Source organism: Myotis brandtii, unplaced genomic scaffold, assembly GCF_000412655.1.
Source record: "Myotis brandtii unplaced genomic scaffold, ASM41265v1 scaffold268, whole genome shotgun sequence".
NCBI lineage: Eukaryota > Metazoa > Chordata > Mammalia > Chiroptera > Vespertilionidae > Myotis > Myotis brandtii.
Window position 1 is genome coordinate 3,131,388 of NW_005360187.1, and position 8,737 is coordinate 3,140,124.

Here is an 8,737-nt window from a genome sequence, read left to right on the forward strand (position 1 = left end):
CCTCTCGCTAAGGAGGTCTCGGAGAGTGAGTTTAAACCTGGTCCTCAGTAAATAATTCATGAACGAAAGGCCTGGCCTGCAGCCACCGGGGGCTTGTTAAGTGGGCCGGCTCGGGGCGGGGCTGGGGATTCCCGAGGTAACAGGTGCGCACAGTTTCAAACCCTGTGAGCGAAGCTGAGGCTGAGAGAGTGCCTACGACCAGGCGCGCTCCCCAAAGGGCCATGGGAGCGCCATCCAGGCAGGTGACCCAGGGCAAGGGGGGTGGCGGGGGGGGTCTGCAGCTGCTTCAGGCTGTGGCCAGTGAGAAGCCCCACTCTGTGCCCCCCCCACCGCCCCCGTGCCCAGCAGTTTGCCCGAACTGAGAGCTGGCAGATGCCATGGCTCCTGTAATCTGCACTGTGCAGGGACAGAGGGACAGAGGGACGGAGGGATGGCTCATCACCGAGGAGGCCGCAGGGTGGGGGGGCCAGGTCAGGGCCTCGGGCACCCTCTCTTAGGGTCTGGTCCTCTTCCCCTGCCCCCTCCCCCGACACCCACCAGCACAGGACTCCCGTCCCAGCCACGACACTGGCCCCGTGGGCACAAGGACGCTCTCTCCTGCGAAATAAGTTCATTTGTGAAGTGCCGGCTTGACCGTTTGGACCTCGGAAACTGGACGTTTTCTGGGGCGGCCCTTCTCAGAAGACGGGGCGACAGAAGCCTGACAGCCTCGCCACCTCCCCTGCCCACGCCAGCGAGACCTCTGAGGTTAGTTGGATGTTTGGAGAAATGGTTTTCCCCGCTTAAGCAGGGCCTTTTGATTTCATTCCCTGGGATGTTACCAAATTTCAAAAATCAAGCTTGTGGTCAATTTTCTTATATAAGAAGCCACATGGTCCCTAATATATTAAGGGAAATGAGCAGAGTGGGACCATGCCGATAGCGTGCTTTCCTCTGTATTTTCCAAGGTTACATATGTGCTCGTTTATGTACAGACTCTGGCAGAATGCGTAGCTGGGAAGAGGGGTTGCTTCTGAGACAGGAAGGGGGGGATGGAGGGATGGGGGCGGCATCCTTTGTCACTGCTTTTCCTCTGGTGCTGCTCAGGTCATTAGTCATGTTCACGAACTGCTTGAACAAGGAGACAATGTAAGGGGAAACAGCAAAAGCGGTCACCGTACAGGACGCAGGTAGCGTGTGCCCTGCCGCTGGGCCCCCCTGCAGCTCTTTGGTTGCAGAAATATGATAAAATCCTCGAGTCTCTGCCAGCCACCTGGGCCTTTGATCCACTGGGTCCCCCAAGGAGCCCCAATAGTGGCCTTGGTGACAAGTGCAATGTGGGGAACGTTACAAGAGGGAGGCAGCAGACATGGGCCGGGCACCTCGCCCCGGCTCTGGGATGGGACAGGGCACATGGGCACAGGGAAGAGGCGGCCCTGCTGGGCGTAAAGTGCCAGGTGGGACGGAGGGGAGTCTGACATGGCACAGCCGAAACAGAGACCTTCGCGGTGTCCAAAACCTCTGGGCTCTCTCCTAATGGTGGTGAGAACGAGGTGGCCTGTGGTCAGAATGAAAGTTCAAAGGAGGACACTGGTGGTCACTGGGCTGGCTGAGTTGGAGGACAATTCAGAGGCAGGAAGGTCAGGTGGGAGAAGCCTTCATCCCTGATTCCTGTGAGATGTGATGGTGGCCAGATTCCCCAAACAGTGAATTGCCCGAATCATGGGGTGCAGGTGGGGCCTTGGCATTTCTGGTCATTTCCGGTGAAACAGGGTCCCTCGTGAGACTGAAAACAGATGTTCTTCCTCCAGCAGCAGCCTCTCCAGGGCCAGCCTGGGCAGTGGCGATGCCGGTGGCAGGGCTCTCGCTCAGGGCGTGAAAACCCTCCTTTTGGCTGCAAAAGCCCCGTTTCCTCTTGGGCAGGTCCGGGGAGGTACCAGCCACGGGGGATAATGGAAGAGTCTCCTCCCAATTCGGGTTAAGTCGGATTAAATCCAAGTTGAAAAATGAGGGCAGCGGGCCAGCCTTGTTTCCTGGCTGCAGGGGGCAGTTCATGCTGTTAGAGCTGTTTATTTAGAGGCAAGAAATGGTTAAGAAAAGGGTGCCCTTGGATCTAGGTGCGGCGGGCCCTGGTTCTCTTCTTTGAAGAGGAAGATCTTTTCCTGTTGGTGGAAACCTTTGAAGATTGTAGTTTGAATTCAACTGGAAAGTGGTCACTGACCTCCAGGGCCTGTAAGGATGAAAGGGAGAGACATCTGAGAATGAGGAGGCACTCTTACGTTTGTGATGAGCAAATTCAGGCTCCAGGAGAGAAGGTGGAATGCCCATAGTCACCCAACAGCACACACCCTGGTGAGCATCGTCCCTGGACCAGCTCAATTAGAAGCCTAGGCAGGTCCTCAAATCACAGAACCATAGGCATTGAGACTCAAGGTCCAATGGCCCAATGTTAGGTCTCTAGTTTGGCCTCAATGATGACACCAACCCATCTGCCCAGGACAGTGGCTTAGAAAGACAAGGTGGCAGCCATACCTCCTCTTCAGTTAACCCGTACGCTTTTTGGAAGTCAAAGATGCTGCTTGACTTGGGCACAACGGAGTTGACGATCTCTTGTCCTCTCAGCACGATCCTACAGAAGAGGAGGGAAGACAGTCATGTTAATCCACCGCTGATTTCTGAGATCAAACCAAGGTCCATGTTTGACATCTGAAGTTGACTGAGCAGCCTGGACCTGTCATGCGGTGCTCAAAGTCCACCCCTGGTTTTAGCCTGTGACCCTCAGGACAGTGCCCAAGATTGGGAAATAGGATTAGCTCCTCTGTGGCCCTGTGGGCACCAGGACAGTCTCTCCCTGTGTGGACAGGTCGCCCTGGTGGTGGGAGAGAAGACTTTATATGACACATGGACACTACATAGCAGTATCGTGCATTCTAAGATGATCATTTCCTTTGCAATTATTTTTCACTTTTCCTGATTTGATTATGGAGAAAGGTGCTGGCTTGTCTTTAATACTCCCTAAGCTTCCACTTTGACCAAGAGAGAGCATGCTGCAAGCAGTAAAGAGGCAAGAGAATTAAGGCAGAATTTGCATTGTTCAGTTTTCACTGGAATTATTTGTACAGTTATTTTCGACTTATGGCAAATGACACCAGTTTCTTACCTTGGAGTTATAACATTTCTTTAAGATTAATTTATTTCAGTGAGAAACAAATGTATTTAAAGACAAATATGGAGAAAAACCAATGGGTACATGATAGTTAACTGAGTTTGGGAAACATGAGCTCTAATGGATACCAAGTGGGGTGATGCACTTGGGGTCTGCATGGCCCTGACAGGCTGACTAAAGACTGACAAGAGGAGTCCAACTGCTGGTTCATGACCATCCACTGAGCTTTCCCTGACTCCGAAGGGCTGACTGGTTTCCTGTGTTGGCTAACGCCATCACCTGGTTAACTTTGAACTCCATCCACAAGTAAACTCTTCACATGCAGGTGGAGATTTCTGAAAGCCATCCTTTCCAACCCAGAGAGTCAAAAGGGACATAGTTAAGGCTCCCCCATTTCTGACTTCTAGTAGGTATGTGCACAGGTGGGCCGGCTGATCCTGCTAAGCTCTTCCGAGGCCGGCCCAGCGCCTGGGAGGTGTTCAAGAGATATCTGAACACAGAACAAAGACTCGCATTGAGTCTAAACAAAAACATTTATATGCCTTTTACAAAACCACCAAAGATACATGCTGTTAAGGAAAACATAGACTTGACGTGGGGTGGTGAACATACAATACCGTATACAGATGGTGCACTAAAACCTCGATACTTTTATTAACCAGTGTCACCCCAATAAATGTAATAAAAAGGGAAAAAATCACACGCCATCCTGCCATCCTTTGGCATGCATGTGTGTTACACCGGGGTCCCGGGGAACACCGTTTTTAACCTGTTCCCCACCCCAGCTAATCTGCTGTGAACTTCTTTCCCTGTGATTCACTGTTCTTCTGCTTCGACATTTTCCATCACCTCCCTCTCATTTGCTGGGGAGAAGAATGGGGCCACAGAAGGGACTTGATGTGCCCAAGGCCACACGACTGGCATGTCCCTTGCTGGCAGCCCCTCAAAATGGAGGGAGGGGAAGAGAGCTCAGTCTCCCGGGGCCTCCCACCTTGACTCTGCTCCCCCAGTGCGAGGGCTGCTTCCACCTCCCAGGGCTGGAGTGACGACTTCTGCACTAGACACACCAGACCTGAGAGCTCCGAGAGGAACAAAGGCGGTCATGGGGTGAAAACGAAAGCCAGACCTCAGAACGAGAGAAGTGAGAACAAGTGTGGACTCGCAGGTGGCCATCGCATGCTTTCTCCGTAACAGGCTGAGCCCTGGGAACGGAAGCCAGCGTGGGACCAGGGCTCCTAGGGGATTCCCTGCCTGCGGTCTCCGCTGTGGGAGGCCAGGTCACGAGCATTCACAGGCTTCAGGCATTCTCACCGCCTCCCTCCCGCCTTAAGGAGCAAAGGTGAAAGCTGATGGAACATCCCCAGAGAGATTTTACACATACAAGGGCATGCAGTTATTTAAATGTATGCATTTTTATTTTGGAAGGTGCAGCAAAAGCTTTAGAAGTGTAAGCACTTCCTTGCTCTAACTTCTCTCATGTTTTAGGGTTTTACCTTAAGGAAGTCATAAATATATGCATAAAGTACATATAGAATCAGAAATGTTTAAATAACTGACCCTGAATAATATGATAACCTAATGCCCAATCCTAATGCCTAATGATAAGAGATTGGATGAGTAAACTTCGACATGTCTTTGTGATGGAATAATTAACAGCAACGAATGTACTGAGCGCTTATATGGCAGGCTTTGTGTTATAAGATTTACATCTGTTACTGCATTTCATTCTCGTCCTGTGTCCATGAATGAGGTAGTACTATAATCTCCATTTTATAGGTGAGAAAACAAAGACACATATCTCTTAGTCACAGACATATTAAGTGGCAGAGTGAGGGTTTGAACCCAGGCCTATCTGACACCGAAGCCCATGGTGGCTACTGCTGAACTACGGTGCCCAGTTCATGCAGTCTGTAGGCTGTGCAAAGCTCTAGGTCAGCGGTTCTCAACCTGTGGGTCGCCAACCTGTGGGTCGCGACCCCTTTGGGGGTCGAACGACCCTTTCACAGGGGTCGCCTAAGACCATCGGAAAACACATATATAATTACATATTGTTTTTGTGATTAATCACTATGCTTTAATTATGTTCAATTTGTAACAATGAAAATACATCCTGCATATCAGATATTTACATTACGATTCATAACAGTAGCAAAATTACAGTTATGAAGTAGCAACGAAAATAATTTTATGGTTGGGGGTCACCACAACATGAGGAACTGTATTAAAGGGTTGCGGCATTAGGAAGGTTGAGAACCACTGCTCTAGGTAGAGAGGCCTGAAATGTGACTCTGCTCTCCAAGCCAAATGCCTCATCTGACCAGAGGGGGGCGCCTCTTCTAATGCATATAAGCCCTGCCTGGGTATTGGGTCCGCAGCTGTCTCCCACCTGTCATATGCACAGTTGGTGCTCGTCTTGACAGTAGTGTCCTCTTGGTCCCCGATCAGCCAAACGAACTTGCTGTCGGTCCTCAGGCGGATGCTGCTCCAGGCCTTCTTGGGGACATAGTTGCAGTCGGCATTGAAGTCGCCCATGAAAATGAAATTCTGAAAGACATGATTTGGAGCATCAGTCGCCGGATGGGCTTTGTGGCCAAGTTCTGTCACTCGGCACTGCCAGCAATGACTCCGTCCTCCATGCTCAGCAAATGACGGGATACATTGTGTCCCTCCCAAATTCGTGTTTTGAAGTCCTAAGCCCAGTATCTTAGAATGGGACATTATTTGGAGAGAGGACCTTTAGAGAGGTAATTAAGTTAAAATGAGACTATATGGGTGGACCCTAATCCAGTATGACTGGTGAGAAGATTAGAAAGGGAGAGGCCTCTGGAGGAACCAGCCTGCTGACACCTTGATCTTGATCATCTAGCCTCCAGACTGTGAGGAAATAAATTTGTGTTGTTCAAGCCACCCAGTCTTTGGTATGTTGCTATGGCAGCCCTTGGCAAACTAAGATAGGGTCTTTCTTAATTTCTTTTTGCTTTTTACAAGAAGAGACCACAGTTTAAAACTGAGTCACAGAGGGGACTGTAAGCCCAGAGGGAGAAGGGAGCAAGCAACTTCCAGAGTCAGAGGGCAGAGGTGTGGAAAGGGCACCCCCTCCTCCCCCCAGGAGCCCCAGGATGTCCATCTTTGGAACCCAGACACCATCATGTGAGGAAGCCCAATCTACATGGAGAGACCCACAGGGAGAGGGATGAAGTCTCCAGGCAGCACCAATCTGCTAGCCATGCAAGCGAGCCAGCGTGGAGTGAATCGTCCAGCCCCAATCCAGCCTTCAGAGGCTGAAATCCCAGCTGACGTCTGACGGTGCCGCCCCAGAGAAAGCAGGAGCCAGAACCACTGAGCCAGGCTGCTCCTGGTTCCCCGATCCCCATGGGATCATAACTAATGAATTGTCATTAAAAAAATAAATTAATGAAACTGAGTCACAGTTTTGATGAGTATTTGACAGGCAGGTGTGTACAAGGGAGGGTGTTCTTAACAGGGAGGGGGTGTTTGCTGTAGCTGCTCCCTCCTGTTCTGAGTCACCATGTCTCTATAATTCATGCAGGGTTAGGTGGGGATGAAAGAAGGCTGCTAATTGATTCCCTCGAATCTTTTTTCTCTGGCTCAAACATATGAATGAAGCAATGCCTTTTGTTTCCAAGCAGGAAAAACGAACTTGGGTGGTGTATTTGACAGCTTGGGCATGGCTCTCTCCCTCCTATTATCCTGAAGTTGGAAACTTATTCCTGTGGAAATGTTGTCTATGGGGGAAGTGGGAAGAACCTTAGGTCACCAACAGAAACATTCTATCTTGGAAGTGTTTTTCCGTGGAGGGCTCTTGGGACAGGATTTTAATTTTCCCCAATCCTGAGGAAGTGCCAGATTTCCTTGTTTGTGCTATTGTGTGGGGCTGTTGCTGACTTTAGAGTTTTGTTCAAAAACATCTTATTTTGACCTCTGATCATGGTTTTCCCTGTGACTGATGGACACAGTTGAGGACAGGATGTCATCCTTAACCCTAGTGACTACCAGCTTCTATTAATAAAGGCACGATTCACCGAGCATTCTCTGTGCGCCAAATCCAGCATTAAGTGTTTTCCTGAATTTTCTTTCAATCTCACAAACACTCGGAGGTAGAAGGGCCTTTAGCCCCTGTGGAAACAGGATAGAGGGCCTGCTCTACGCCACTCAACTGGGAGGTTCAAGGGGTGAAACCAAGAACTGAACCCCAATCTGCCTCACTGAAGGTTTTTTCAGCACGAATTTCTCCTCTTCATTTTTGTGCCACTGAGACCTCCCCAGTACCCAACACTTAACAGATGCTCAATACATTCTTGTTGAATGAGTGAGTCTTTCTCTTGACCTGCTCTTCACAAAGAAGCAATGAAAGACACCCCCTGTGTTCTCCATGCCCAGCTCTGGGCCACACTTGACTCATTTGCACTTTCAGCAGTAGAACTGAGAAGGAGGACAGGACCAATGGGGTCACATCCCGAAAGGAGGGAAGAAGAGTGCGGAAGAGCCCTCTCGAGCACTTCCATATTTGCCAAGCTCTTCCGCCGACCTCACAGCCACAGGTGGTGGCCTCCCGGTTTCCCATGTGAGGAAATAATTGAGGGCAACGTGTTGTCCTGCTATGAGAGTAGCAACCCTCCTCCCCTCAGCCCCTGAGGTCAGGGTAGAGCTGACACAGAGTTAGCCGGTCAGAGCCTCTCAACCCCCTGGTCACAGTGATGGGTTCAGGGCTGGACATGTGACCCAATCAGAGCCAATAAGACTCACTCGGAGGGTATTTGCTGCATGGTGGGAGAGGAAATTTGTCATTTGGTCTAGAAGCTGCTGGTGGCCATCTTGCCGTCCCAGAGGGGAGCCAGCCTGAACCTGGAGGGCCCCCCCCCCCAGAGGAAAGGGGGGCCAAGGGTGGACAGAAACAAGCCAAGCCCTGGTTATCCTGCGGAGCCCTGGACCAGCGGTGCCTGAGCCACTCCTGGACATTTTAGTTACAAGAACCAATAAATGGCTTCTGCCAGTTTGAGATCCTGTCACTTGCACCTGAAAGACTGCTGACCTCTGTGTGTCACTGTTCTCACCTGCAAAGTGAGGATGATAAAGGTAGCGACCTCGTGGGGTCACTGGGAGGATGCAATACACTGGTCCATGTCCAGCCGCAGCACAGTGCCCGGCACCGGCTAGTCCCTCAGTGAACGTTCGCAGCCATGTGAGTGGAGCAGGTGTGAGCGCCCCAGACCCACCCAGTGGCACCAGGCAGATTTCGCAAGAAGGAGATTTAGGGCTGAGGAAAGGCCCACAGTGAGGCTCCGACGGGGTGGTCTGCACAGGCTCTGAGCCCCTCACCCGCCCGGGGAGTCACTCCTCCCTCTCGGGGACCAGATTCCGCCCCTGCCAGCGGGGAAGCCAACAAACACGGAGGGTCGTCACCTCTGCCTTCTTCCAACGGCGCTTCACGTACTCGTAGACATCGACCAGCTCATCGATCTCCTTCACGGACGCCTCGGGCGTGGTGTGCAGGGGGACAATCACGAAGTCCTTGACAGCTGGGGAGCAGGAAGGAGCAGAGGTCACGCGGTTGCCCTGCCAGTTCCAGGG

General features: G+C 51.3%; 1 protein-coding gene across 2 annotated transcripts in view; it reads right to left on the bottom strand.

The window, feature by feature from the left end:
* Positions 1-916: 916 nt before the first annotated feature.
* DNASE1L3 (deoxyribonuclease I-like 3) overlaps positions 917-8,737 on the bottom strand; it is a 20,989-nt gene continuing 13,168 nt past the window's right edge. For both annotated transcript variants that reach the window (XM_005868405.2, XM_005868406.2), the window contains exons 5-8: positions 8,570-8,685; positions 5,532-5,689; positions 2,512-2,608; positions 917-2,209 (exon numbers count right to left, since the gene is read on the bottom strand). In XM_005868405.2, coding sequence (XP_005868467.1) covers positions 2,093-2,209; positions 2,512-2,608; positions 5,532-5,689; positions 8,570-8,685 — 488 coding nt within the window. In that variant the 3' untranslated portion in view covers positions 917-2,092. The remainder of the gene's footprint in view (positions 2,210-2,511; positions 2,609-5,531; positions 5,690-8,569; positions 8,686-8,737) is intronic.